Genomic DNA, 26,949 nt, shown 5'->3' with positions numbered 1-26,949 from the left:
AGGAGGGGGACCTCTCATTATATATCTTCTGTACTCTGTGAATTTTGTGGGTTTTTTTTAAGTTCATTTTGAGAGAGAGAGAGAGAGAGAGAGAGTGAGAGAGAGAGAGAAAGAGTGTGTGTGACCAGGGGAAGGCCAGAGACAGAGGGAGAGAGAGAATCCCAAGCAGGCTCCATGTAGTTAGTGCACAGAGCCATCAGATGCGGGGCTCAAACCCACGAAAGCGTGAGATCGTGACCGGAGCAGAAATCAAGAGTTGGATGTCTAACTGACTGAGCCACCCAGGTGGCCCCTGCACCACAACAAATTCTATGGCAAACTTTTTCCCATATCAGTGCACACAGCTTCACATTTTTTCGAAGAGCTGCATGTGGTTCTGTCGTCCTTACTGAAAATTCTGTAAATCCTTACTGAATATTTGTGTATTTGCTTAGGATATGAATATTTGCTGATGAACTTTAATGACTTTTTTAACGTTGCCATTATAAATAATACTACAACAAACATCTTTGCATATATAGTCTTTATCATATTCGTGTATGCACATGGGCACACATATAGAACTTTTTGTGAAATGAGGAAGTGTGACAAAATCACATAAAATTGTATCTATAGTATGAACTATAAAATCTGTACAACCAAACTTGTTTTCAAGAAAAGATTTGAGGAAGTATGACAAAATGAAAAGGGTACTGTAACCCAACTTGGAATATGAAAGGAACATGTGAGTGTGAACTCATAAAATCTTGAGTTGTTTCAATTATTAATTTTAAATTTTTGTTTAATTTTTGTTTTAGACAGAGAGGGGGTGGGGAAGGGGTAGAGAGAGAGAATCTTAAGCAGTCTCCCTGCTCGGCAGGGAGCCAATGTGGGGCTTGATCTTCCCACTGTGAGATCATGACCCGACTGAAAGGAAGAATCCAGTGCTTAACTGACTGAATTGCCCAGGTGTGCTATTCCAGTTATTAGATGAGGGTCAGGAAAGATGTTGGTTAAGCAATGACACATAACTATGAGTCCAAAAGAAAACGATCTTCAAATCCAGAAAGTAAGCAAGAGATTGAGAATAGATGAAAAAATACATGAATATCTTGTTTTGAGAGGTTAAGTTACTGTCTTTGAGCAGCTCCCTAATATACATAAAAATGATCAGAATCATACCTAAAATCTCAAGGTATAACTTGTTATTCCAAACAGAATCTGTGTAATCTATTTCTAAGCCTAGAAAATTCGCAAATTCACCTCTTTATTCTCCTGAATTGAATCCAACTTTCCTTAAGTGTAGCATTAAAACATAAACTTGGAATTATTATGTGATAATTAAAAAAAAAATTTTTTTTAATGTTTATTTAGTTTTAAGAGAGAGCAAGAACACAAGCAGGGGAGGGCAGAGAGAGTGCGACACAGAATCTGAAGCAGGCTCCAGGCTTCAGGTTGTCAGCAGACAGCCCAACCTCAGTCTCGAACCCATGAACTGTGAGATCATGACCTGAACCGAAGTTGGACACTTAACCGACTGAGCCACTCAGGCGCCCCATATTCTGTAGTACTCTTACTTTTTCTAATTCGTTTTGATATGCCAGTATTTGTTTCATTGCAAAATACGATATTTTGACTCCATTTTGGGCTTCTGTTCTTCACATGGACCCTAACCTCGATGCTGAATTGTCGCATATAGCCTGCCAGTATTATCACATGCTTATTTCCATTATGGCTCATAACTGTTCTGTTTATTATTAAAAGAACTTTTTTTTATGTTTATTTCTTTTGAGAGACACAGAGAGAGTGTAAGCAGGGGAGGGGCAGGGAGAGGGGGAGAATCTCAAACAGGCTTTGTGCTGTGAGCGCAGAGCCTCTTGTGGGCCTTGAACATCTGAAACCGTGAGATCGTGACCTGAGCCAAAACCAAGAGTCGAATGATCAACCGACTGAGTCACCTAGGTGCCCCTGTTCTGTTTCTTAAAATAGAGATAGGGGCGCCTGGGTAGGTCAGTCGGTTAGGCGTCTGACTGGCTCAGGTCAGGATCTCACCGTTCGTGAGTTCGAGCCCCACATCGGGCTCTGTGCTGACAGCTCGGAGCCTGGAGCCTGCTTCCGATTCTGTGTCTCCCTCTCTCGCTGCCCCTGCCCCACTCATACTCTCTCTCTCTCTCTCAAAAATAAATAAGCATTTAAAAAATTTTTTTAAAATAAAATAGAATAGAGATAGAGGAAGTCTTCAGGTTGAAAAGCAGTATCAGATGTAATGGTTTCCTAACATCTTTGCTCGACTTGTTTTTCCAGTAGATAGAATCACTAATATCTGTACAATTGTCAGTACGTGACATTGACGGTATCCCTCATGTAAAACAAATAATAAAAAGGTAACTGGGTCGGTGCATGGTTTGAAATTCCACAAGTAACAAGAGTTTGCTGATCCTTTCTTCCTGCTGTCGAACCCCTCTGTTTAAATGTGTTAAAAATGACTGGGTGGCTCCGTCATGATCTCAAGGGTCATGGGTCATGGGTGTGAGTTCTGCATTGGGCTCCATGTTGACAGTGCAGAGCCTGCTTGGGATTCCCTCGCTCTCCCTCTCTTTACTCTTCCCCCACTTGCATGTGCTTGCTCTCTCTCAAAATAAATAAATAAACTTTAAAAAAAAGGGGAAGACAAATCAAGATCATCCGTTTAGCATGAATCCCTTTACAATGCCTGCTAACTGGCAGCTGTGGGTGGTTACTGCTTTTATGTCAAAACCCAGAAGGCAAGTTAACTGCAAGACAATTTTCATTTAGATGAGGTTGTGAGACTGCTCACTGGTGGTATTATAACCTTATTGATGAGAAAAGCATTCAGAACTGCGCAGAGGAAGGGTGTGGTAACGATTACCACATTGGATTACCACAATGATTACTTCCAACGGGTATACACTGGAACGGGGCGGTACCTGACTCCCCAGTACGTGATGAAAACCTACAGAAGAGAAAATGCATCATAACATACAGGTAAAATGGTGCCCTCAGCGTATCCAGGAGTAGAGAACAGGCTCTGCCTTTGAAAACCTACATTGACGGCTGGCTGAGTGGCCCAGATAAACCCTGCTGTATTGAACATTTCTATGATTTCTATGATTACTACCTCAGTTTAATAAAACCCTCTTGAGGCTCCTGAAACTAAAATATGAGCGGAAGGAACAAGGGTGGGAAGTACCTAATTTGGGACCTTTTCAGCACAAATCTCAATTTTTGTAAGACTATCATTTGTAAAATTATCATTCGCTAATTTTGTGTGAAATTTAAGAAACAAGCAAGGAGGTGGGACACCTGGGTGGCTCAGTTGATAAAGCATCTGACTTTGGCTCACGTCATGATCTCATAGTCTATGGGGTTCAAGCCCCACATCGGGCTGGCTGCTGTCAGTGCGGAGCCTGCTTCAGATACTCTGCTCCCCTCTCTCTCTACCCCTCCCCGGCTCATGCTCTGTCAAAAATAAACAAACTAAAAAAAAAAATAATAAAAAATAAAGAAGAAAGAAACAAGCAAGGAGGAGAAAAAGGAAAACTAAGCCATGACAAGAGCTCTTTAGTTTGTTTTGGAGCAATTAATTTTTAAACTTCGTTAACAACTCAGACAGAAAACCCAACCAAATTCACAGGTACTTGTGGAAAAGTGGAGAACTTGGAGGGGATAGAAAGGCTTGGGGGTTTAGAGATATAGTAATTATACTGCTTTATATCCTATAGCGTTTACAATCTGAACAGATTTGTTTGCTTTCTAATTCCCTGCATTCTTTATAAAAGATAAAGAAATATACAGTGTGAGGAATGTGATTTATAATAGCATCATTATTCCGTAATTGAAAAAACCCTGCGTTTGGTTGTCTGGTAGAATATGCCCATCAGAAATAACCTGTAGCTCTGGAGGCCAGTGGGTTGCTATGACAACCAGACAAAAGAGTTTAATAATAGCTCTCCCTCAAAGCTGGAAAATTGACAAAAAGATGAGATTTCTAAATGCGAGTGTTTCTCATATAAATGCAAACAAGCACCAAATACGTTTATTTCTTTGTTCAACAAATATTCGTTGAATGCTGATGCTGTGCCTGGCTATGTTAGGAGCTGAGGCAAAGACAGACGTGGTCCCTCCATGATGGAGTTCATATTCTAGAGCAGGAGACAGATAATAAAGAGTAAACAAATCAATAAAATGAATAATTCCCGCATGTGAGAAGGTCCTACAGGAAAGAAAGTAATTGGGTTGTGATACTAAACCAGAGGTATCTAGTGCAGAAAATGCAGAAGGACCCAGTCACGGCATATATTAAAAATCATGTCTTTGGGCTTATAGGAGATCTAAAAGAAGTGAAATAGAAAATGGAGTCTTAGAATCTTTATTAACGTAGGGATAGAAACAGAACTACTAACTGAAGTATTACTCTTTACTTGCTGGTAGAGTTTAGGGTTCTATATAAAAACAAGGGTTGTTTGAATGTGTTTTTAAAATAAATATGGGTATTTGTAATGAAAATTATAATGATAAAAACTATATCACAAACTTGACAGAAGCGGTTATTCAAAATGTTCTCTGCAGCTGTTTTGAAGTTTTCACAAACACAGAAAGTGACACTTTATGTGTATATTGAATAAACTATGATTAACCGGAAGTCAGTACAAGAATTCAGCAAGAAACTAGGTTTTGAATAGACTATTGTGGCTAACTGTCTGGGCTTCAACAGAGGGGGAGACGAATAGATTTATATTCACACAGCACTGCAAAGATGATTGAGGGACAGAAAATGCTAGAATGTTGCTAAATAGCTGAGCTTGTTCTAAGAAACTTCCAGTTTTCATCATTACTCTGTGATTCTGATATCTTTTCTTTTCTTTTTAACAGAAGCAACATATGCTATTTAAGATAATTAATACTACCATTGATTATACAGAGCCATTTGTCAGTACTCTATTCTTTCCTCTCAGGAAGTGGAAACATTCCATGATATAATGCCAACACTAGACTTTGGCTAATGATCTAGGGTTTCAGTATACACATAGTCTACGAAGCTTTATTTAGTCAAAACAAGATGAAGTGCCTTTCCTTGCCTTTTCTGTTCAGGGCAGCAGCAAGAGCCCAGGGAGCTCCCCAAGGCTTTCTGGAGTGGAAGGCCCAGCCCATGTTACGCGGATTGCAATCACCCCTGGGGATGGTGTTATCCCTTTGGCTGCCATGTGATAACATCTGGCCTGACAGATGGTGTGGTAGAGATTGCTATTTAACCTAATAGCCTTTCTCCTCCATTCTATAAGAAGGAACCCCTGAATTTTAACTCAATACACGTTGTTCTAGAATAAAGACTACCTCTTCTAGGCAGTCTTCAAGTTAGGTATGCCTACGTGGTTAAGATCTGGTGTAGGTCATGTGACTGGAAGTGATGTGTACAACTTCCTTTATAAGGAAGGCTCATGCCTTTCCCTTCCCCTTCCTCTTTTCTTGATGGCTGGAATATGGACACAAGTATAAACCAGTTTAAACCGTGTGGACCAGGACATAACCCCAAGGATGGCAGAATGGGGAAACAGAAAAGCCTGGGTCTCAGGGGATTTTCTAGATGAGGGGCAAAAACATAACAGATTGGACTTTTATAGGAGAAACTTATTTAAATAACTATTGGGTCTCTATTACAAACAACCAGACCTATATTCCAGCCAATATACAAAGTGAGAGAAAACATTAGGTCTTCTCTAAACAGAGAAAGCCCTGAAGACACTGAGACTCTATCTAGATCAGGCTGTGCCTGAAGTAAGTTCCCTTGCTGGATTTTTCTGTTAAAATAGGCAAAAAAAAAAAAAAAAAAAATCTACCGAATTTTCTTAAGATGATCTATGTTAAGGTAATGTTGCTTACAACTGAGTTCTGGCTCTTCTCTTCCTCTAAGGCACAAACATTTGTTTGAAAGAAATTATTTTGCCCGACACATAAAGTCCCTTTTTGCTAGTTTCCCTAGAATTAACAAATAGTTTGCCCCAAAACAGTATTTGATTAAGATATGGTGTTTCTAAGCAGCAATTTTAACTTTGGAGGTGAGAGTGTAAAAGGTTGAGTCCATTAGGTGACAACAGACTAGGTTGTTTTAAGAGAAAATGGGTCTCACATACAGATGGGATGTTATATAACAATATGTTCCCTACTCTCTCTGTGCCTTGGACCACGTGGAGTCCTCAAGGTTATATATGTAAGGAATGGCAGTTTGATGAAACAGATCCAGGTGACAAATGGCTCAGTCAAGAAGGGGATCCTTTTTCCTGTTCTACACAAAACCTATTGCCTCCATGGCAGCTCCGGTGAACATTATCTCGTTTATTATTATGTAAAAAATCAATTGGTTTGTATATATTCTATACTCTTGTTGGTTTTAAAAGAAACATTAACTCTTACATTTCTACTGTGAGTCATATTTTCTGTAAATAATTTTGCTTCCTAACCTTCCCTGCTTTATCATATTTGCTATAATGAATGTTTCTTTAAAATTAGATGAAAAGGGCCTTGACCTTTTTAAACAGATAAGGGAAGGAGACTGTCACATGTATTCTTACCTCAGTTAAGATGAGAAGTGTCCTGTCATCTTTGACATTATAAAATTATAACAAATTTGCCTTTTTCTTAAGAATAAATCAAGAGGTGCCTGGGTGGCGCAGTTGGTGGAACATCTGACTCTTGATTTTGGCTCAGGTCATGACCCCAAGGTCGTAGTATCACGCCCCACATTGGGCTCCTCACTGGGCATGGAAGCTGCTTAAGATTCTCCCTCTCTTTCTCTCCCTGCTCACGCTTTCTCTAAAATTAAAAAAAAAAAAAAATTTTTTTTTTTAATTTAAAAAAGAAATAGATCAAAAGCTTTCCCCAGATTCTCAAAAACGTCAGGTACAGAAACCTTAAAAATCTCTGCTTAACTAAAATCAATGAAAAGAGCTATTATAACTTAATTTCTTTCTTTAATCCATATATAAACAAGCCAATTGCTAAATTAGCTTCTAGTTTATCCTTTTGGAAACCCTAACGACACTTATCATTCAAACTTAGAAGTTATAAAAATTTGGGTTACACTTTTCAGACTACAGGAACAGACACAAAGGTAATTAAGGTCATTCTAAATCTTAAGAAGAGTAGTCTTGCAATGTTCTATCGAACATCTGCTAAAAGATGTGCCGATTAATTGGAAAACTGAGACAAAGGTGCTTCCCGTCAAGAAGGGATTTCAACACTGCTGGTTGCATCATTCAATGCACAGGCAAGAGCATTACACATTTAGCACAAACACTGAATTAAAAAGTCAGGAAGTTTAGGTTCTAATACCAGTTTTATTTGCAACTAATCACATACAAATCACTTACCTATAAAATAATGATTAACACCGATTCTCTAATTCACAAATATATCACGAAACCAAAATTCTTCCCAAGAAAACTTCTTTGTAAACCAAGATATCACTGCTACTTAGCTTTTACCTAACTCAAAGGTTGAGAATGACAAATCAGAGAATTTGTCACTCCTCAATCGTTTGCATACCTTAATTCTGCAGATGGACAATCTGGTTAAGATCAGCACTGTCCTATTTCAACCTTACAAAACAAAAAGCTACCCACAAGAAGTTACTGGTGAAGAAAAAATTGGCCAAATACACTACTGAGACACAGCTTTGTGTTAAGTACAGTGCTCGTAACAACCCTGCTGTTAAATAGAACAAAACGTAGTCTTACACAACTAAAAGCATGTTTGCCCTTTTGAAGGAACACATACTGTTAGGACAAGCATCTTATTTCACTAAAAATGTTAAACAGGAATGTTTTGTAGTATCTTCAAATGGCCAATCAAAATGGCTGACAACCTTTTTTTCTTTTTTTTCAACCTTTTGTGTCTCCCTTTCTCCATTTTCATCCTATGGTATTTCATTAAAAAATTCAGGTCCCCACCTGAGAGCACAATCCTCTGTACTCAGCCAGGGTGTAAGAAATGTTAGCATTCTGTCACTAGAGCATAAACATCGAAGAGGAATTAGCATGTTACTAAATGAAGATTCAAGAAGAAAATTCTAACTGGGTATAGAAAAAACATATACACCATAAGCAACCGGTCATTATCACGTGTATGTAGCGTGACAACCATATCTAGTAAACCCTCAAGAGGTAAGCACTTGTATTTAGCAATGTCAGTTTTGTATGATTTAGTCTCTGTTTCTGAACATTCCCTTACGTAGTGTGACAGAAACAAAGACTGGAGCGTGGTTCACAGAGAAACACAGAACAAATACAAATATCCTAATAAAATAACCATGTATACCACTGCTTAGGGAAATATTTTAGACGAAATATACTTTCACTACTGGCCCCAAATGCCATCATTCACTTATGTTATTTAACTGTAAACTTTTAATACAAAAATACCTTTAAGCTGATAATAACATTTAGTGACTTACAAAAACTGACAATATTTCAATGCTACACAAAACAGTTCTATACACAACTTAAAGTTTTAAAGTCCTTTGCTGGCACTTGATTTTATAGTTGATAGACACAATATCTACTGATCTCAATAAAATACTGTTCTTAGCTTACACATATTTTCAAAACGAATATTATCTCATTAAACAGCAAAGAATAATCACATTTTGCTGACAAATCTCAGATGAACACTAAAATTGTACAGCCCAAGTATTTTAAGAATCACATAAACTTTTTAAGACAATGGATACAAATTTACACAATCGTCTCCAGTGAAAAAGAGGATTATTCCTCTGATTCTGTGAAGCATGTATCAAGTATAGGTCAAAAATGTGAAGCGACAAAGCAAGTTAGTTTTGTTTTTGTTTTTTTTAAGGTTTCTCAATGACTGGTGACACTACTAGAACAGATGGAAAACTGGTCACTGTTTGCAAATACACATTTTATATTACAAATTTAAAACAAATTTCTTTCCAAACAGTAGAATCCTGTTTGTGTTTGCTTCGTTTTTACTTTTAGTGAGCTTACTGCCATTCTGCACATCATTACAAATGAAATCACCAGTCACATTAAACATATAAGCTGTCTTTGTTTCTCTTCTTCACACAGGGGAGGTAACTAAGCTAAAACCTGGCAAACTATATTTAAATTAGAACACATTTTGTAATAACCCACTAATTTAAAGTTGTGGAAACCTACTACCCTGTTCTGAAGGAAAATATATACTTTCAAAACCCCACCTGGTAATTCCTAGCCAGTAAGTTTTCTATTTTAAAAATCAAAATTCAAGTCACAGTACTTGTGGCACGAAACAGAATATAAGATTTAAGAACAGAAGACTAAATTAGTATAATCAAACATAAACATACCAAACAATCAAATCAATATAGGACTTCTAGAACAGTAAATTATTAAATAGGTTGATTTCTTTGAGTGTATAAACTCCCTAACATTAAATATGTTAGTATTTCAAACAATACCCTTTCTAAACCAAACCTGAAATTAATCAACCTGTTTTGTTTTGTTGTTTTCCCAGCAAAGAGAAAGGGTATCTCTTTAAGACACTTTCCAAAGCAGTAAAAACACCGTAGTGTTTCAACCTGTCTACAACAAATTCTGATCCTGTGCATTTCACTGAGGAGCTACCTGAACCCACAAATCATCATCAGATAAAGAACTTGAACTTCCTGACTCAGAGTCCAGCTCACTGAATCCACCTAAATCCCATTCAGTACTGGATTCACTCGGCACATCTTCTTCCTCCGTGAGGAAACTGTGACCAGGCTCGAGGCAGGAAGGATAAACACGAGCTGACAGGCAGAAGAAGTTGGAATCAAACTGGAAGAGGCCTAACGTGGTACCTATGTTAATCCACTGGTCTCCCCTAGTGTCATATTCATACACGGTCACCCGGTTCTTCTTCCACTGTGGGGTGCGCGACGTGATCAGCAACAGTTTTTGGCCGTGATTGATTATCCGGTAGTTGTTGGTCTCCGACACCAAGGGAATATTATTGATCTGCCTCCACTCTCCTCTGACTGGATTGTAGACCTTCATGACTGGGATGTCACAGATACAGTAGATCTCGTCGTTGAAGACACAGGCTTCCTGAAAGTCATTGCGCTTCAGAGAAACACACTTCAGCCACATATTGTGGCTAGGATCGTAGCAGAACATGCGCTTGCTGTTGAGAGCATAAAGATAGTTCTGAATTACCATTAGATCGAAGGATATAAAAGAATGGGGTAGCGGAGCCACCAGTGCCCACTGGTTTCTCTGAACACTGTAGCATTCCACTTCCTTCAATTTAACGCCGGTAATCGGGTCTCGCCCACCCAAGATGTAGATGTAGCCATTGAGGTAGGCCACATCCATGCCCTCGCGACACAGCAGGCGGTCGGCAAGCTGCTGCCAACTATTCTGGGCTGGCTTATACACCCACAGGTCTTTCCGGGGCTGGGCAGCCAGGTAGATGTCATGGTCTGGAGAGACACAGACAGCTAAGGTGGTTACAGTCCTGGTGTGAGCAAGGCAGGTCAGAGGTGACGGCACTTTGTAAATATCTCCGGTGTACGGGTCACAGCACAGAAAGGGATCCCTAGGATGTCCAAAGAAGATCACCATCTTCTTAGCGCACACACCCAGCCTCTGGGGCGGATTTTCTGATGTAGGTACCATAGAGCTGCTGCTGCTACTGCCGCAGCCGCTGCCGCCGCCGCCGCCGCCACTGCTGTTGCCGCTGCCGCTGCCGCCGCTGCCGCCGCCACCGCCGCTAGTGCCGCTGCCGCTGCTGCCGCCACTGCTCTCTGGCTTCGGCACCAGAGACTTGCACAACTTGTCACCGTATCGCATCTGCAGGGCCCCTTCGATAAGGTCCAGACAGTACTTCTTCACAATGGTGTTGGTCAGCAGCCCTTCCAGGTAGTCCTTATTTTCATCTGTGAAGTGGGTCCAGCGGACACACTTGAAGACTTCCGCAGCGTTGGGACCGCGCTCCTTGGGAGACGCTTCCAACCACTGCACTGCCACATGACACACGGTCTGCTCAAGCTCTATGTTTAGACTATCAAGGCGCAGGATAGACAGCAACTGGGCGAGGGTCAGGTCTGCCAGAGTCTCTTCTCGAATCGAACCCATCTGGCTGAGCTGCTTGAAGTTGTGGGCGATGAAGGACTGGGCCTGTGATCGCAGTTTGCGATGGCCGAAGGCGTCGGCAAACTTAAAGATGGCGGTGCAATTGGCCAGGTCAAGGCGGCGGGCTAGGAAGGAGGCACAAGCTTCCCGCACGTACTCGAGCTGCAACATGTCAGAGGCCGCGTAAAGGCGTTCCACGTTGGCTTCACTCAAGGATACACGACCTGTGTAGCAGTAGTCGACCAGCACCTCGAAGGACTCGGCATCCACATCATGCATGGTCACATTCGCCTGGTGGCTCTCGTACATGCCACCTGTGAACATGCTCTTGAAGTAGGGACACGCGGCAGCCAGCACGTTACGGTTGCAGGGGAAGAGGCGGCCGGTGCCAGGCCCGCTGCCAGGTGTCACCACCTCGATGGTCACATCACATAACAGCCGCGCGTCGTAGAAAGACTTCAGCTGCGCCAGCAGGGCTGCAGAATGAGCCGTGTCCTTCAGCTCCTCCGGGCCCGTGAAAAAAGCCGAAACCGTGGGCTTGTGAACCCTCTTGGGCCGCTTCCCACCGCGGGGACTGGCCAGGCGGCGAGAGCGCGGAGCTTCTTCCCGGGACTGCATGGTGGAGATGGCGGCGGGGTACGAGGGCGAGAACGGGTGCAAGGACCGGGCTCTGGCTCCTCCTCGCCCTCTTCTCGCTGGCGCTAGATCACGGTGTCTCCGGAGAGACTGCAGCACGGGTCCATTTACCTAATTCAGTCTTATGCCGCAGTGCCGCCTCCCTTTATCACGTAGCCAGCGCCTGACTCACCCCTTTCCAGTTCCGCGCCCTTTCTCCGCCTCAGCTCGCTTTACAGAACCCGCTGGACGGAACCGAGATCCGCCACTGCCGCGCTGGCAATACCGGTAGGCGTCCAAGAGGACTACGGTTCCCAGGCTGCCTTTCGCGCCTTGAGGCATGCCGGGACCCTCCAGACTCCAGGGGATAGGCGGACGGACCGAAGCCGCTGTGCATTTTGGGGGTAGTAGTTTCAATAGTATCGCGAGATTTATCGGCCGTTCATTGTTTCGGGTGACGGAATTAGAAATCGCTAATTTTCTTTCGTTCTGTTTTATGGTTTAGAACTTTGGATTTGGAATCCAGATGAGACGCCGGATCTGTATTTGTCAATTGTTTGGCTTTGCTCTCAGAACTGGTTTTAAAAATGTGAAGAACAACAGTATATCATAGCCCGATGTGACGACGACATGAATTGCGTAGGTTAAATAGGATGCTCTGAATAAATATTTGCGGATTAGGTTAATAAAGTGCTTACGCAGTGTCTATAATGTAAGGGTTAGATAGGTTTTAGCTTTTCTTCTACCATTTGTGAAAAATCAAGCACCTACTCATTTGAAATCAGGAGCCTGGAGGAAAAAATTCAAAATGCTGCAGGTTTCTGCAGAGATTCCACCCCCTCACCCTGCCACCCCCGCCTTTTAATATTTTTTTTCTTTTTCCAAATATTGTTTCAGGTGTACAATATAACGGTTCAATAATTCTATACATTAATGGCTCAGTGCTCATTAAGACAAGTGTACTCTTAATCCCCTTTATCTCTTTCACCATCACCCCACACCCCGCCCCACCTCCCCTGGCAACCACCAGTTTGTTCTCTATATTTAAGTCTGGGTTTTTTTTTGCTGTTGTTTGTCTCTTTTTTTTCTTTATCTGTTAATAACGATTTTATTTTTAAGATCAGTTTTAGGTACTCCAAAAACTGAGCAGAATGTGTAGATAGCTTCCAAATACTCCCATCTCCTTACAGTTTTCTCCCATTATTAACATCTTGCATAAGTATGTGTTTGATACAGGTGATGAATTCACACCAGTACATAATATTAATTAAAGCATATAGTTTCTATTAGGTTTCAGTCTTTGTGTTGTACAGTTCTATTGGTATTGAAAAAGGTATAATGTCATGTATGTACCATTACAGTTACAGAATAGTTTCACTGCCTTAAAAATCCTGTGTTCAATCTATTTATGCCTCCTTCTCCCTGCCCTCCAACCACTGATTTTCTTGCTGATTTTCATAGAAACCACTGATTTTCTTGCTGTCTAGGTAGTTTTAACTTTTCCATTATGTCATACAGTTGGAATCCTACCATGTGTAGCCTTTTAATATGTCTTCTTTCACTTAGCAATATTCATTTCAGGTTACTCCCTGTCTTTTTATGGCTTAACAGCTCATTTCTTTTATCATTGAATAATATTCCATTGTATGGATTTACCATAATTTATCTATCACTCACTGAATGACATTTGATTTGCTTTGAGTCTTTACAATTGTGAATGAAACGGCTATAAACACACGTGCTGGTTTCTGTGTGGACCTTAGTTTTCAACTCATTTTGGTAAATACCAAGGAGACTGATTGCTGGGTCCTAGGATAAGGACCATGTTGAGATTTGTAAGGAATTGCCAAAATGTTTTCCAGACTGGTGGCTATCCTGTTTCTGCATTCCCACCAGCAATTAATGAGCATTCCTGTTGTTCATTCCATATCCCTCCTAGCATTTGCTGTTGTCAGGGATTTGAATTTTTGACCTACAGATTTTAAACTTGCCTCTGGAAGAATTCTGAAGGGTAGGATAGTATTTTAAACATTCAGCAGTATCTGCAGGGCCATTAAAGTTCAGTCTTGGGGAGCAGTATATATGGATTATGTCAAATTATGTAAATAAGGACTATAAATAGATGCTTTGGCGGTCTCAATATTTCACGTTCAGGAAGCAGTGCTAAAGTCTTTCCGTTAATCTCTTAATGTAAATGTTTATAACTAGTCCAGTACACCTTCTTGCACTACCATCCCCAAATCAATGGAAGATTCTGGAATTCTAATTATTGTGGATAATTTTAAATAAAAATATTTCAACAAAGAGACCCTGCTCTGCTCAGGATCCTTAGAACTCAGTATCATACATACTTAAGCATCCCTTGAATTATATAATCTATGCTTCATGAAAGTGTCGAATATTTGTATTTATCAACTTCGTCTTAGGGTACAACCCTCAAAATAAATTATGTTCAGTCACTGAGTTTTAACTTCTTCATATATGCCCTTAACAGCATTATTTGCTTTAGACTGCTTTTCACAAAATGTAAAATGTTTATTAGACACTGTACTCTCAGGCCTACAGCAGTATTGTTCAATAGACTTTGCTGTGATGATGAAATGTTCCGTATCTACAAGCCAAAGAGAGAAGTCTAGAACAGGTCCTTCTCTCTCAGCCTTCAGAAGGAACTAATCCTGTGGACATCTTGATCTTGGACTTAAAAGTATGAGATTATACATTTCTTTGGTTTACACCACCCAGTCTGTACTACGTAACAAAGTACCATGTAGACCCTAGAAAACTAATACATCTGTAATTTTCTGTAATTACGTCTGTAATTTTCCCACTAACCTCCCTTGGACTGCATAAATCATACCTGCAGTGGGATTGATCATCTACCCATTACTTGCCTCTGTCTACATCGTTTTCTGCCTCCTTAGTACCTCTCACTGCATACCATGACTTAGTGCTTAATTCCACTGCCCCAGTAACCTTTCTGGGAATAGATTTACCTCCCAGTAGGAATATCAGGGTTTTTTTGCTCCCCCAAATGCTTCACCGTTGAAGTACCTGGCTCTGTACCTATGTTCCTTTGCTTTTTAGGACTCATTGACCATCAGACTTTTTTTGCTCCTGTAAAAAATCCCCCAATTATTTAAGTACAAACTATGTTAGCTATAATACCTGACTCCCTTTGGGCGGCTCACTCCCTCTGACACAGGCCAAGTCTGGGAGGCCAAACCTCTGCCACTCCCATGCCACTTTTAAGATTACCATGACATATTTAAAACTAGAAGCTCTCCAATATTTTTGCCGTGATTCAAGGCTTTGTTGACACATCTTGTAATAATCCAATCTCTCCAGTAAAGAATCCTCGTGACCAAGGAGACTGGCTAGTTTAATTTAACACTTGTGAGCAACGAAGTAGTTACAGCCAGGTTTCCTTTAGTTCCTAACCCCAATACCATCTGGTCTATATGTGACCCAACACCACTTACTTCACAGTCATTAACTTCTGTTCTTCATTTTTTTGGTTGTTTTTCCACTACACCCCTTCACCCTGACACAAATATCTTTTGGGCTATCACATGGAAAAAATCAACAATACACACGGACTGCCATGCCTGAGGGGTTTCTTGAGGCCAGTAATTATTTCTCTAGGACTCTAAATGCAAACCTGAGAAATCTAATCTTTCCCTGTAATTCTCTCCTTATCCATCATGCAGATGACTGTCTTCTCTGCTCATCTGATTTTAACAACTTGTTTGTTACAAGCTCTTGCCCACAACAGACATACGGTTTCTAAAAACACAACGTAATTTATTCAGCCCCCTCAAGACCATTAGCTAGGACATGCTATCTCCTCATGTGAAGGGACAACTTTGTCCCCTAAATGTATTAACATCATCATTAATTCCCCTTTCCCTGAGACCAAAAGCCAACCTTGAGGATTTCTAGGATTGGTTGGCTAATTGCTAGAGCCAGACCCCTAGCGTTTTAGCTGTTGCCCTCTCTTGTATGCCCTAAGAAAACAATGCCCTTCTCTTTAATTGGGACTCCTCTTCCAGGTCTGCATTTTAAAACCTGAAAACCTCTTTATCTGTTTCTCCCACTTTTAGACTCTCCAGTTACTCATTACGCTTCCCCACCCCCTTTTTTTGACAAAAAAGGAAGGACATTCATACCCTTGTTTTCAGGGTGGCTAGAAGCTTTTCTTTGCAAACAGGCTACTGCTACCACTATAGTTAAGCTGCTACCAGAGAGAATTTTCTCTGCTCTGGAATCCCTTTGTTCTTCTCTAGTGATAGAGAAATTCACTTCAATGGTAAGGTTATTCAGGATATTCAACAAGTACCTACCTGCTACAAAAATTTCACTATTCCTTACCTTCCTCAGTCCTCTGGGTAAAAAACAAACCAGACCAGACCAAACCAGACCAATCACAGTGATGCTCTCAAATTAAAAACAGCCAAACGCTGAGGAACTAAACCTGCAACAGGTTTTGAACTTAGCTGTGATGATCCTTGACCCCTCCTCCTCCAAGCAACATTGATTATTCCCTTATGAAATAATGAGGATTATTATTAATCCTCATTAATACGCCAGTGAGGATTCCTTACCTCTTCTGGTCTTAGGTGCCCTTCATTTGATCACTCCAACATCTATCCTTAAATACTGCTAATGTCTTATTAAATGCATGTATTAAATTACACTCATTTATCATCAACAGGTCAGGTTGACTTTCCCACCACAGTCCTTACATGATCTTCAACTTGGACATTTAATTTTCAGGAAAAGACATCACCAGAAGACCAATATTGAATCCAAGTGGAAGGGATCTTACATTATGTCCTACCCACCAATACCTCCACAAAAACTGTAAGGTAGAATAACACATACTTTATATCTCACCAAAAAATAAATAAATAAAATTGGAATTCACCACTTGGCCTAAAAACAAGTAAAAATCTGAACAGACTGAAATATCAACAACTCTTCTTAGATTCATGACAGACAGGAAAACACTGGGCAAACAGCTGCTCCCAAGACTGAAGACACAGACCCGAGACTACAGGGGGTCACAGCTTACCTGAGCAGACACCCAGCGGCTGAAACTGCTGCAGGAACCAGTGCCAAGGTGGAAAAACCTGAAATATGAAAATTGATGAATTGCTGAGGGCTCAGTGTGGACAACTCGAGAGTTAACAACTCCAGGGGACCCAGTCATGGGTGGGGGTCGAGTGGTGGGCACCAAATTGTAAGATTTACCTCTGGGACCTTGACCAGGCTTCACAACAAATATAGAGAAAAATCCCCTCATGCTTCTGAAGGGAGAGAGGGAAAAGCAACCATTTTTAAATCCGTCAGAACCCTCTGTTCTTAACAAGGATCATTCTCAGGAGAAACTAGTTAATCAGAGCCTCACCTGCTGGGGTCTTATTGGAGCCTAACTGACCTAAAGGAAGAGAAATACCCACCTCCTGCTCACTCAATCCAAATTGTATCTGACCTAAGGGGAAGGAAAAGAATTTAAAAACAAAAACCTTGAAAGCTCACAGTTCAGAGGTACGAACTCTGAAACCTAATCATAGAATGACAGAACCATAGAACATGTGCCCTCCACACACACCTCACCACCACATCACTACAGGCCTACTTACAACAGTGCCTTTTACCCAGTACATCATGTTTGGCTATGAAGAAAGAAAGGCCAACATCTGAAGAGACAGAGCAGGTGTAGTATTTATTTTATTTTGTTGTGTTTAATGCCCCCCCTTTTGCATTTGAGTACAGTTTACACACAAGGTTATGTTACTGTATTTTTAAAAATTATAGTTGGCACATAATGTTAGTTTCAAGGGTATAGAGCAAGTGCATTTAATAAGACCATTTGAAGAGACAGAGCAAGCACCAGAACCAGACATGGCAAGGGTGTTGGAATTATCAGACTAGGAACTGGAACAATTATGAATAGCATGCTTAGTGCTGTAGGCTAAAGTAGACAACATGCAAAAATTGGGCAATGTAAGAAGAGAAATGGACATCTTAAGAAAAAAAAAAAAAAAAGAAATGATGTAGGTTCCAGTTCAAGATGGTGATATAGGGGCCCCTGGGTGGTTCAGTCAGTTAAGCATCTGACTCTTGATTTTGGCTCAGGTCATGATCTCAGTCATGAGATCAAGCCCCATATTGGGCTCTGCTTTGAGTGTGGAGCCTGCTTAAGATTCTTTTTCTCTTCTTCTGCCCCTTATCCACTTGCACATTCTCTCTCTATATATATATAAAAGAAAAAAAAAAGATGATGATATAGGAAGATTCTAAACTCACTTCCTTCCATGGACAGACTGAATTTAGAGCTATTTACAGAAAAATTTCCTCTGGAAAAAAAAAAAATTCCTAAAACTGATGGACTGACCCCTTTGCATTAGCAAATGAAGGGGAATCCACATGGAACCAGGTAAGTAAGGCTGAGAACAATCTTGCCATTTACTCCACCCCCAGTGGAAGAACACACAATTGGGAGAGAACTCACAACCCAGAGCTGCTTCATGATGGATGAAGTGTTCATACCCCACCGCGGGCATGCCACCTTTTAAGACCATCAATTAAGAGATGAGCCCCCAAAACATCTGGCTTTGAAGACCATCAGGGCTCCCATCCATAAGACCCAAAGGGCTGCAGGAACTGAGGAATGGCTCTTAAAGGTCTCACATGCAGACTCACCCTTCCCAGGGCCCAGTACAGAAGCAGCCTTTTGGAAAGCACCTAGACTTTACATGAAAGAGACTCATTTGCACATTTAAAGCATTGGTCAAAGGGGCATGGGCTTGATGGAATATTCTCCAGGAATGGAGGCTAGTAGGTGCCATCCTCCTGCTCTCCCTCTACCTTTCTAGAGCCAATAGGCACCTTTTTTTGTTTTTTGTTTTTTTCCTTTCCAGCAGTTCTCATCTTTATGCTCCACTAGGTGGACACTGTGAAAATCAATAAAAGGAAAACTCATTTAGAATGGAGTCAGGGCTGGGGAATGGGAGGGGGGGGGGGGAAGGCAAGTGCTCAGCCCTACCACTCCTAGCCAATCCCAGTGGATATTACTTTACTTTCCCAGCAAGAGGAAGGAAGGTTTCTTCTTGGCCCCCCTCAACAGTCCAACCAATGAGAGAGAGTCATAATTCAGCCAATGAAAAACCACTATACTTCCAGCTCTCAGTTTAAGCCAATGGAGTTTTTGTTTATAACAGCCCTTCCCAACTCCTCTCTCTCCTCTATAAAAGAGCTACCTTTCCTTTGTTCTCCAGATTTGCTTGTGGTTTTCTAGCTTGCTTGTCTTAGATTGTAGTTCTCTGCCGTTCCTGAAAAAAAAAAAATTATCTTTTGCTGGTAATATAACTGGCAGTTTTATTTTGTAAGGTTAATAGCATCCTCTTCCTACAACAAAGTGGATGGAACTAGAATGTATTATGCTAAGCGAAATAAGTCAGTCAGAGAAAGATAAATATTATATGATTTCACTCATATGTGGAATTTAAGAAATAAAACAGATGAACAGAGGGGAAGAGAAAGAAAAATAAGATAAAAATAGAGGGAGGCAAACCATAAGAGACTCTTAAATACAGAAAACAAACTGAGGGTTGCTAGAGGATAGGTGGTGGGGAATGGGCTAAATCGGTGATGGGCATTAAGGGCACTTGTTGGGATGAGCACTGGGTGTTATATGTAAGTCATGAATCACTAAATTCTACTGGAACCATTAGTACACTATATTAACTAACTTGGATTTAAATTAAAAAAAAAATCATCTTCCATGTTCTCACTCTGCCTTGCTAAAACCAGTGGACACCATCTTTTATTTTTTCCATTTTCTTCTTCCTCCTCTTCCTCCTTCTCCTCCTCCTCCTTCCCCTTGCACTTCCCCTTCTGCTTCCCCTTAATCACCTGGCCACGGAGGCCTGGGTCCCAAAGGACTGTAACAGAGAGACAGTTATTGGCAGACTCCCTCTCCCAGGGCACTACACAGAGAGCCAACTGAAACACACACCCAGGCTTTCTGAGAAAGAGGCCTATGTGCTTTCTCTAGGAGCTTTGGTCTTGGGGAGCAGTTCTGGTTTGGCACACTTAGAGGGCTCTATGGAGCTATTCCCAGGAAACAGAGACCAGGGGATGCAATCTTTGTGCTCTCCTGCTGCTTCACTCCCTCTCAATGGTATTTTCCAGAAAGGAGCTTATATACTTGTCTGGTACACTGATTTTTGCAGCTGTATTCAGGGAACACCCCTACATTGCCTGACTCTAGGGGCCAACAGGGCTTAAGCTTGTGGGTCCCACAGGACTGAAACCAACTGAGAAAGAGTTCTTAAACAGATACCACCACGGACGTAGCAAGAGGTCACAGACTCAGGAGCTCATTCTTTCTGTGAAAGAGGCCTTATCATCATAGGTGCAGCCTGAGGGCCAGGCTTCTAATTAAATGTACTTATAGGAGCTGACTGTAAACCTTTCTGAGACCAGGGAGGGAAGGCACTTTCTTTGTGCTCTCCCTCTGTTCAATACTCCAGAGTGCCAGCATCTCAGAAAGCAAATCTTCATACGTTTCTGGTGCCTGGCTTTGGAGGCCAGGAGGGCTTGCAGTCCTGGATTCCATGGGATTGTAAAAATCAGAGATGGTTTTTAGCTGTCTACTACCCCTAGGGCACTGCACAGACAATAGTCTGAAACACTGAAAGAAAAAATTAAATAGAAGTAAAATTGATATGCCAAGAGAGAAGAGAAAATATAATTATATAAAATGCACTTCAACACCTATTAGAAATTGATTGGTCCAGCAGGCAGAAAATCATTAAGGATATATATAGTAGCACTCTCTTATCCATGGTTTTGTTGTCCATGGTTTCATTTACCTGTGGTTAACTGTGGGCTGGAAGCAGATGATCCTCCTTCTGACGAATTGTCAGGGGGTCAATAGTAGCTTAATGCAATGTCACAATGCCTGCGTTATTCATCTCACTTCATTTCATCCCATATGCATTTTATCATCTCAAATCACAAGAGGAAAGATGAGTACAGTTCAGTCAGATATTTTGAAACATCACATTCGTATAACTATCAGTACAGTATATTGCTATAATTGTTCTAGTTTATTATTAGTTATTGCTGTTAATCTTACTGTGCCTAATTTATAAGTTAAATTTTATCATAGGTGTGTATGTATAGGAAAAAAAAACAGTATTTAGAGGTTCTGGTAGTATCTGCTTGTGCAGGCATCCATGAGGGACCTTGGAATTTATCCACCATGGATACAGGAGGACTACTTTAGTTGAATAGAAAGGCACCATCAATCGTCTGACTCTAAACTGACATTTGAAGAATCCTTCATTTTCAACAGCAGAATATACATCCCTCTCAAATTCACATGGAACATTCACCAAGATAGACCACATTCTGGGCCATAAAGCTTACCTTAACACATTTCAAAGAATAGAAATCATGTAAAGTATACTCTCCGAACACTGTGGAATTAAACTAGAAATCATTAAGAGAAAAATAACTGGAGAACCCCAACATGTGTAAGGGGTAAACAACACACTTCTTTCCTCCCACCTCTCAGCTTTACTGGAGTATTATTGACAAATAAAAATTATATATAGTAAGGTTGTACAACACGATTTTTTAAAGGTGTATAACATGATGATTTAAGATATTTTGTGTAAGGATTAGCACAACTAAATTAATACAGCCATCCCTTCACATAGTTACCTTTTAAAAATTTTTTTGTGGTGAGGACATTTAAGATCTACTCTTAACAGATTTCAAGTATACAATACAGTATTATTGACTATAGTCACCATGCTGTACATTAGACACCTGGAACTTAATGCATCTTACAACTGAAATTTCATACCCTTTAACCAACCTGTCCCTATTTCCTCAACCCCAGTCACTGGCAACCACCATATATTCTCTGGATTTATGAGTTTGAGATTTTTACATTCCATATATAAGTGATCATACAGTATTTGACTTTCTGTGCTTGGCTTATTTCATTCACTTAGCATAATATCCTCCAGGTTCACCCATGTTGTTGCAAATGGTAGGATTTCCTTCTTTTAATGGCTGAAAAATATTCCATTATATGTGTATGCTACATTTTCTTTACTCATCCATCAATGGATACTTAGGCTATAGCCATATCTTGGCTCTTGTGAGTAATGCTGTAATGAACATGGGAGTGGGGATATATTTTCAAGATATTTATTTCATTTTCTGTGGATATACACCCAGAAGTGGGATTGCCGGATCATACAGTAGTTCTATTTTTAATTTTTTGAGGAATCTCTGTATAGTGTTACATAGGGCTACACCAATTTAAATTCCTCCCAACAGTGCTGAATAAAGCATTTCTCCACATTCTTGTTATCACCAACACTGGTTATCTCTTGTCTTTTTGATATTATCACCCTAACAGAAGTGAGGTGACAGCTCATTGTGGATTTGATTTCTTTTTTCCTGATGATTAAGTTGATTATGTATTGATGAGAAGTGGTAAGTGTGGACACTCTTGTCTTGGTCCTAATCTTAAAAAAAAAAAAATCATCCAACTTTGCACCATTAAATATGATGTTAGCTGTGGACTTTTCATATATGGCTTTTACTGTGTTGAGAAGCATTTCTTCTATAACAAATTTGTTGAAACCTTTTATCATGAAAGGATCTTGAATTTTGTCAAATGGGTTTTTTTTTTGCATTGATTGAGATGTTCATGTACTTTAATCTTTCATTTTGTTAATGTGATTGATGTATCACATTTATGGATTTGCTTATGTTAAGCCAACCTTGCATCACAGGGATAAATCTCACCTGATTATGGTGTGTTTTTCTAGTCTCTTTTATTTATTTCTGTTATAATCTTTCTTATTTCTTTTCTTCTCCTGTCTTTGGATTTAGTTTGCTCTCTTTTTTTTAATTCTTGAGATGTAAAGTTAGGTTGTTTACTTGAGACTTTCTTTTTTCCCAATTTAGACATTTATTGCTCTAAACTTCCCTGTTAGAATGGCTTTTGCTGCATCTCATACGTTGTGGTATGTTGTTTCTATTCATTTGTCTCAAAATATTTTGGCTTTTCCTTTGATTTCTTCTTTGACCCATTAGTTCAGAAGTGTGTGGTTTAATTTCCACATACTTGTGAATTTTCTAATTAACCTCCTGTTATTGATTTCTAGTTTCATACTATTGTGGTAAGAATAGATACTTGGTGGTATTTCAACGTTTTTAGTTTTAAGAGTTGCTTTGTGGCCTCACATATGATCTTTCCTGGACAAAGTTCTATGTGCCCTTGAGAAGAATGTGTATTTTACTGGTATTAGATGGAATGTCTGTTTGTCTCTTAGGTCCATTTGGTATAGTATTGTTTACACTTGCTATTTTCTTATTTATTTTCTGTCAAGGTGATCTCTCCATTGTTTATAGTAGAGTATTAAAATTCTGTATAATTATTTTATTTTGTTCATTTCTACTTTCCTTTCCATTATTATTTGTTTTTTATAATTAGAAGCTCTAATGTTGGGTGTATAAATATTTACAATTTATATCCTCTTGATGAATTGACCCTTTTATCATCATATAATGACCTTGTCTCTTGTTACCCTCTTTTACATTAAATCTATTTTGTCTGATATAAATGTAGCTACCCTTGCTCATTATGGTGTCCATTTTCTTGGAGCATTTTTCTCCATACCTTCAGTTTTCACCTATCTGTGTCCTTAAAGCTAAAGTGAGTCTCTTGTAGGTAGCATATCATTGGAATTTATTATTTACCCATTTAGTCTTTCTATGCTATTGCTTGGAGAATTTATGTTTAAGTACTTTTTGATATGTAAGGACTTACTATTGCTGTCAATGTTTTCAGATTTTTGTAGTTCCTTTATTCTTTTTCTTTACTATTTATTTTTGAGAGGGCGAGAGAGAGAATGCACATGTAAGCAAGCAGGGGAGGAGGAGAGAGAGGGGGACAGAGGATCCCAAGTGGGCTCTGCACTGACAGCAGCAAGCCCAATGTGGGCTTCAAGCTCACAAACCAAACCACGAGATCAGGACCCTAGCAGAAGTCAGGGCCCAACCAACCGAGGCATCCAGTCACCCCTGTAGTTCCTTTATTCTGTACTTCCTCTGTTGCTATTTTTCTTTGTGATGTGATGAACTTTTTTGTAGTGGTATACTTTGATTCTTTTTTTTTTAATGTTTTGTGTTTCTTTTTTTTTAAAAGTATATTTATTTTGAGAAAGAGGGAGAGCACGTATGTGGGAGAGAGGCAAAGAGAGAGGGAGAGAGACAATCTGAAGTGGGCTGCACGCTCAGTGCAGAGTCCAACTTGGGGCTTGATCCCATGAACCGTGAGATCCCATGGGATGGGATTCTTGATGAGAACCACCAAGAATTGTGTGCTTAACTGATTGAGCCACCCAGGCACCCCAATCTTTGTGTTTTTCTACACGTTTTTTTCTCTGTGGTAACCTATCAGCATACATAAAGTATTTTATAATTATCCTATTTTAAGCTGATAAAAACTTCAACTGCATACAAAACTCTACCTTTACTCATACCCTCCCCCCTTTTTGGTTATTGATGTTACAATATACATTTTTTTTATAACAACACTTTTTATTTTTAAGTTGATTTATTTTGAGAAAGAGAGCGAGCAAGCACGCGAACAGGACAGGGGCAGAGAGAGGGAGAGAGATAATCCCAAGCAGGCAGAATTTCTGCACCACCAGCACAGAGCCTGGTGGGGAGCTCGAAGCCACAGACTGTGAAACCATGACCTGAGCCAAAGTTGGATGTTTAACAGACTGAGCCACCCAGGCACTCCTACAATATACATATTTTAAATAGTGTGTATCCACTATCAAATTATTATTGTTATATTTATTTTTAACACACTAATTTTTTTAAAAGTAGACTTTATGCCCAACATGGAGCTCAACACAGGGCTTGAATTCATGACCCTGAGATCAAGACCTGAGCTGAGATCAAGAGTTGGTCACTTGACTAACTGAGCCAACCAAGTGCCCCATTATATTAATTTTTGAAACTTTTAAATTAGAGTTGAAAGTAATATATGCACCACTATTACAACATTAAAAAATTCTGACTTTGACTATATATTTGTCTTTACCATTGAGTTTTTATTTATTTATTTATATGTTTTTCATCGTTAATTAGAGTCCTTTCATTTCACTATGAAGAAGTCCCTTTACCATTTCTTGTAAGGCAGATCAAGTTGTGATAAAGTCCCTCAGCTTTTGCTTGTTTCAGAGTACACTGTCTCTCAGGACAGTTTTTCTGGGTATAATATTCTTGTTTAGCAGTTTTTTCCTTTAATAGTTTGAATATATTCTCAGACACCCTCATGGCCTTCAAGAGGCCTTTCTCAGTAGAGGCCTTTCTACTGAGAAATCTGCTAATCTTATGTTACTTCTTGTATGTGATGAATCAGTTGCTGCTTTCAAAATTCTCTTCATCTTTGACTTTTGACAATTTTAATGCATCCTGGTGACCTTTTCAGGTTCATACTATTTAGGGACATTTGGGACTCATGAACCCAGATGTCCAAGTCTCACCCTAAATTTGAGAAGTTTTCAGCCATTTTTTTAATATACATATATCTGTGTGTGTGTGTGTGTGTACATATATATTTGAATTTATATATATATAATATTATATATATATATTTTAGAGAGAGAGATGAGCAGGGAAGTGGGGCGAATAGAGAGAGAGAATCCTAAACAGGCTCCACACTGTGCATAAAGCCTGATGAGGGGCTCAGTCCCACGACCCTGGGATCATGACCAAAGCTGAAATCAAGAGTTGGACATTCAATTGACTGAGTCACTCAGATGCCCCTATTAATATATTTTTGTTAAATTTCTTTGTATTTTTTTCCTGCAAGACTTTGTTTTGATAGCACTGTTGTAGTTTAACTTCAATCCCAAATTTCTGAAACAGAAATCAGAAGTACATTAGAGGGGAGGGAGGGAGGCAGGCCAAGGAGTAAACAGAGTTTGACTAGAAAATAGAAGAGGGCATGTGTGGTGAACATTCCCAAGCAAGGCCATTCCTTGATGGAGGGGGTTGGCAGGCAACTTGCCTTATGCAGGGGAAGGAGGAAAGATCCCCTGGGGACCCTACAGAGGGGTCCCCCTCTTCTTAGAGCTTCCTCCTCCAGGGAAAGCTTTCCACAGAGATCAGCCACAACCTCAAACAGGACTGTCCACCCACCTCTCATCCTGGTTTGACTCCCACCTCTGTTCTGCCTGGAAAGTGTGAGATTGGCCTCCTTTGATCACTCTTTCTGTTGTTTTCCTATTTCACAAGATTCTGATGTGATGGGGGAAGGGTATAACCCACTTAGAAACTACTAAACTTGTCACAGCTTTTGGTGCTCTGTGAGTTCCTGTTATCTAGGTTGGTTGTGTTCCCCAGAAATGCCTCCCCCTACCCCCAAGCCACAAATGCCAGAGTTGGGGAGCGGCCTCCTAGCTCAAGTGCCTCTGACCTCTGTGACATAAATATCTTCTTCTGGCCCCTTAGAAATATAATAAAAGGTCACAAGTGAGTCAAAACCAAGTAAATAAACTTTTAGAGGGAGAGAGGAGGGTGGGAGAGGTCAGTGGGTAGATGTCATTGCATTGGACATTTATTTCCTTTACACATTGCTCTTGATACCAGACATTTCTTGTCTTTTCTTTTTTCTTTTTCATTTTTTAGAGAGAGAGCACAAGTGGGGGAGAAGGGAAGAGGTTGAGAGAGAGAGAGAGAGAGAGAGAGAGAGAATCTCAAGTAGGCTCCAGACTCAGTGTGGAGCCCTGCACTGGGCTCGATCCCACGACTCTGGGATCATGACCTGAGCTGAGATCAAGAGTCAGATGCTTAACCAAATGAGCCACCCAGGGGGCCCCCAGCCATTTTTTCTTTTAAATAGACTTTCTGTCCTTTGTCTCTGTCTTTTCTCTTTTTGGGATCCTCATTATGCATATAAAGCTTCCTTTGATGGTGTCCCATATGCTTTCTTCATTCTTTTTCTTTTCTTTTTCTTTTTGATTCTCTGATTGGAAAATTTCAAAGGACGTATCTTCAAGTTCACAGCTCCTTTCATCTGACTGCTGGCATGCTATTGAAGCTCTTTATTGACTATTTCACTTCAGGTGTTGTATTCTTGAGATCTAAGATTTGTTTTCTTTTTAATGATTTT

General features: G+C 40.1%; 1 protein-coding gene across 1 annotated transcript in view; it reads right to left on the bottom strand.

Moving 5' to 3' along the window:
• Positions 1 to 12,222, bottom strand: part of LOC125933822 (kelch repeat and BTB domain-containing protein 6) — a 70,657-nt gene extending 58,435 nt beyond the window's left edge. The window contains exon 1 of the mRNA XM_049647016.1: positions 8,305 to 12,222. Coding sequence (XP_049502973.1) covers positions 9,606 to 11,726 — 2,121 coding nt within the window. The 5' untranslated portion in view covers positions 11,727 to 12,222 and the 3' untranslated portion in view covers positions 8,305 to 9,605. The remainder of the gene's footprint in view (positions 1 to 8,304) is intronic.
• Positions 12,223 to 26,949: the final 14,727 nt, after the last annotated feature.

This window comes from Panthera uncia (assembly GCF_023721935.1).
Source record: "Panthera uncia isolate 11264 chromosome A1 unlocalized genomic scaffold, Puncia_PCG_1.0 HiC_scaffold_16, whole genome shotgun sequence".
Taxonomy (NCBI): Eukaryota; Metazoa; Chordata; class Mammalia; order Carnivora; family Felidae; genus Panthera; species Panthera uncia.
The sequence above is the reverse complement of the archived record's forward strand: the minus strand, read 5'-3'. Positions and strand labels throughout refer to the sequence as shown.